General features: G+C 55.0%; 1 protein-coding gene across 1 annotated transcript; it reads left to right on the forward strand.

The window, feature by feature from the left end:
• Positions 1–694: 694 nt before the first annotated feature.
• Positions 695–3,833, forward strand: LOC115759248 (bromodomain-containing protein 4B-like). Its single transcript, XM_030700148.1, has 6 exons — positions 695–948; positions 1,141–1,459; positions 1,733–1,978; positions 2,036–2,740; positions 2,771–3,296; positions 3,796–3,833. The coding sequence occupies exons 1-6, from the start codon at positions 695–697 to the stop codon at positions 3,831–3,833; spliced, it is 2,088 nt and encodes a 695-aa protein (XP_030556008.1).
• The last annotated feature ends 213 nt before the right edge of the window (positions 3,834–4,046 follow it).

Genomic DNA, 4,046 nt, shown 5'->3' on the forward strand with positions numbered 1-4,046 from the left:
GGCAAACCCAAAGCGAACCGAAACCAAAGACAGAACCACCAAAGCCAAAGCCAAAACCAAGACCAAAACCAGAACCAGTCGCCGCTGTCAGTTCATGTTCCATGTCTTCGGCAATGTCGCTGAATGATAATGCAAAATATGCAGTCAAAGAAGCTACCAGTTCCTTTGACATACAATACACTGAGCGAAAAGCGACTATGCTTTGTTTTCTATTATAGCAGATGTGCTTAGCGTAAGCGGGGAAATCGCCTATTAGATTTGTTTTATGAATTTGATCGCATCATATTTGAGATCTAGGATTTTTACTTCCACTGAGTTGCACATAATTTTGTGCAGTGTAGCTTTGGAGAGCTTCAGCCTGTCTGAATGACAATTGGCGCCATGGCCGCGGGGCGTTGCGAGCAAGGCTGATGGCTCGGCAATTGGTTGGGTGGATCGCGGATCGCGGATCGTGGACTGTGATCCTGCCGGGGCACTTGTTTGTTTATAATTAGCCGCGACCAAAACGATGCTGGCGACGGCAACGACGACGACGGCGACGGCAATTCAAATTAATGACCAGCTACTGGTTTCTCCGGCATCTATTTTTATGGCCGATCAATTTTCTAATAACTGCTCCCTCTCTCTCTCTTACACACACACGTATATACTCTAACATGCTCTCTCTCTCTTTCTGTTTCGCTTTCAGGCGGAAATGCTGATGGAGGATTCGCGATTGTTGCCGCTGGGCTCGGTGGCGCCGCCATTGCCGCAACCGCCGCCGCCGCCGCCGTCAACGCACCAGACGCTGCCCGCCAGCCTGAAGCATCATCATCATCAGCGCGGTGGCGCCTCCGCTGCGCCCGTCGTTGCCGTTGCCACCGCCGCCGACATTCCGAGCAAGAAGCTAAAGGCGCCCCCATTGGACAGCTATCATCCAGCCATGGACTTGCAGCACTATCACATCATGTACGCGCACTGCATGCAGCAGCAGCAGCAGCAGCAGCAGCAGCGGGAGCAGCGAGAGCAGCGGGAGCAAAGGGAGCGGGAACGGGAGCGTGTGGAGCGCGTGGTGGTGGGCACGCATCCGCTGGCAAGCAGCGCGTTTCAGCCGTGGCGTGCGGCAAAGCCAACGCCCGCTGCCTATTTGCAGGCATTCAGCGCGTTGTCCTCGCTGCCGTATGCCTGCCAGGAGCCGCCGGAGCTGCAGAATCCGGAGCGCGTGGTGCGCAGCACGGATCGGGAACGCTTCGAGCAGCACTATCAGCCGAATGTGGCGCTGGCGCCGCGCAAAAGCATACTGTGCAAGGAGCGCGAACTGGAGCGCCAGCGTCTCCGGCAGGAGCAGGAGCTGCAGCTGCACATCAAACAGGAGCGCGCCCCAACCCCGCCCCTGGAGCCGCTGAATGGCAGCAATAGCAATCACAGCAACAGCTCCAACAGCAGCTCGCCCATGCCCAAGCCGGCGCCCGCCCATTTGGTGGTGGCGCCGGCTCCGGCTCCGGCGCCGCTGCCGCCCCCGCTCCCGCCCAGCCACGCAGCGTTGCCGCCAGCGGCGCGCCATGTGCCACGCAGTCCCGCCGAGGAGTTCTCGGCGGGCAGCAATGAGATTACCTCCTCCACATCGCCGGTGCCAGCCGCAGCAGCAGCAGCAACAGCAGCCACAACAGGAGCAGCAGCAGCTGGAGCAACTGCAGCTGGAGCAGCTGGAGCTGGCACGCCGAGCAGCCACATTATAGCCACCGTTAATCAGCATGCCAAGCTGCTGCCCACAAGCAGCAATCACCACCATCACAACCACAACCACAATCACCACCAGCACCACAACGAACCAAGTCGCATTAGGATCAACAAGAATCTGATGAGCCAGCCGCCGGTGACGGCGGCAATTGCTGCACTGCAGCCGATCTACTATAAGACGCCGCATCCGGCCGGCTATTCGCCGACGCAGTCTTCCAGCGCCGGCGGTCTCAATCTCAGCACGCACTCCTCCAATGTGGTCAGCTCGCCGCACGCCAAGCAGCAGCAGCTGTTGCAGCTGCAACATCAGCAACAGTTGCCAGCGGCGACGGCGGCGGGGCAGAATGGCAATGGCCATTTGAAGCCGCATTCGGGCTGCGAATTCGAGCTGTCCACGGACACGGACGACGATAGTCTGAATGGCGAGCCGGACAGCAGCGCCGCCATGCTGCCGCCCTGGGAGCTGGCCGTGGATGCGCTGCGCGATACGCGCGCCAAGGATCGGGAGCGTGTGCTGCACCTGCTCCAGCGGCTGTTGCACGAGAATCAAAAGTATCGCGATACCAATGGCCAGCTGGGCGAGCTGCTGCACAAGCGGGAGACGGAGATTGCGGAGCTGCGCGAGCAGCTGCAGCATTGTCGGCGCCAGTTGGAGGCGTTGGACAAGCTGCGTGTGGTGCCATTGAAGCAAACGTTGCTTGAGCAGCGACTGGACGAGGAGATGGACGAGGATCATGATCATGATCAGGAGGAGGAGGAGGAGGAGGAGGAGCTGCTGCTGGGCGGCGAGGAGGCGGATAGCAATGAGACGCTCACGCAGGATCAGGCCAACAACAACAGCAGCAACAACAACAACAAGGCGCAGGCAAATGGCTTGCGGCGCAGTCCAACGCCGCTCAACTGTTGCGCAACTGTTGCACAGCAGGAGCCGGAGGCGCCGGCGTGCAAACGCCTCAAGCTGCAGGCACAGCAGAAGCCCAAGCCGGCGAATGGACATGCCAAGAGTCCAAGTCAAAGCGGCGCCAGCGACGACGACGACGAAGACGAGGAGGATGAGGAGGAGGAGGAGGAGGTGATGGGGACAGAGCAGCATTCGGACGAGGCAAGGCAGCGCACGGCGCAGGCGCAGGCGCCGCACAGCAGCGCTTTGACAACGCCGCCCACAGCGACCACGCCCCAATCACCAGACTCGGCCGCAACCGCCGGGCAGCTGTTCGACAGCAGCAACAGCAGCGATGAGTCGGCCATGAAGAAGGCGCAAATGTGCGCCAGCCAGGCGCTGGCCAAGATTACCAGCAACAACAACAACAACAACGGCGAGGAGACAGACCCAGAGGATGAGGAGGAGGAAGAAGAGGAAGGGGAAGCAGAGCAGCAGGCAGCGACGCAGCAGGAAGACTCGGATGATGACGAGATGCCGCTGCAGCAGCGCCAACAACAGCAGCAGCAGCAGCAGCGACGCCAGCGACGCGACGTGGCTGCGCTGCCGACGCCAGCGCCGACAGCGACGCCCATTTTAATGGCCACCAAAGCGAGCAAAAAGCAAACGCCGCCAATTACAACAACAACAACAGCAGCAGCAACAGCAGCAACAATAGCAACAACAATAACAACGAATTGCGAATTACAAATCAAAAAGGAAATTGTCTAAGCAAACCCCCCGCCCTGCCCCGCCCCGCCCCTACACCCACGCCTCTTCTAGCACCAAGCAGCTGCCGCAAACGCATTGCAATTAACAGTTGCAACTTAGCTCATATAGTCGTCTCTTTCACACACACACAGCAAGCTAGCTAAGCTTAGCCTAAATCTTTAAGAAAATAACAAAAAATGGTTAATAATTATGCTCAACGCTTAACGCACATGAAATACCCTATCGCAGGGTAGGCTGCGATAAAAAAGAAAAGAAAACACACGACAATTTTCAACACTTTCTCTAAACATTTTGTATAGCTTGTTTTGATCTCACGTATAACACAAAATTTGTTAGGCTTCCAAATTCGTTCTGTTCTATAGAAACTAATTCTAAATATGTTATACTATTATTTTGTTTAACAAATTTCTTCAACTTTGCTGCAGAAGTTATCAACATTGAAACCAAAGCTTTAAATGAATAAACAAAAAAAAAAGAAAAACAAAAGTTAAAATTTACAAATAAAAATAACAAAAAAGATAACATAATTCTGTATATTGCGAGACCACAATTGATGCGTGTGTGTTTTTTTTTTTAATTATTATTAATATTTTTATGATTTAAACTAATGTTAGAGCTTATTTGATAAGTTTAAGGCTTAAACGGAAACTTCGAAGACATTTAAAGAGAACATGAA

The sequence above is a fragment of the Drosophila novamexicana genome, unplaced genomic scaffold, assembly GCF_003285875.2.
Source record: "Drosophila novamexicana strain 15010-1031.04,08,12 unplaced genomic scaffold, DnovRS2.1 tig00000193-arrow-pilon, whole genome shotgun sequence".
Lineage (NCBI taxonomy): Eukaryota > Metazoa > Arthropoda > Insecta > Diptera > Drosophilidae > Drosophila > Drosophila novamexicana.

Excerpts from the sequence above, each read along its gene's own strand:
- LOC115759248 (XM_030700148.1), top strand. The coding sequence starts at position 695 with ATGCTGATGGAGGATTCGCGATTGTTGCCGCTGGGCTCGGTGGCGCCG. Across the intron at positions 1,460-1,732 it reads AGCCGGCGCCCGCCCATTTG|CATGCCAAGCTGCTGCCCAC; the intron begins GTGGTGGCGCCG and ends ACCGTTAATCAG. Across the intron at positions 3,297-3,795 it reads TACAACAACAACAACAGCAG|AAGTTATCAACATTGAAACC; the intron begins CAGCAACAGCAG and ends ACTTTGCTGCAG.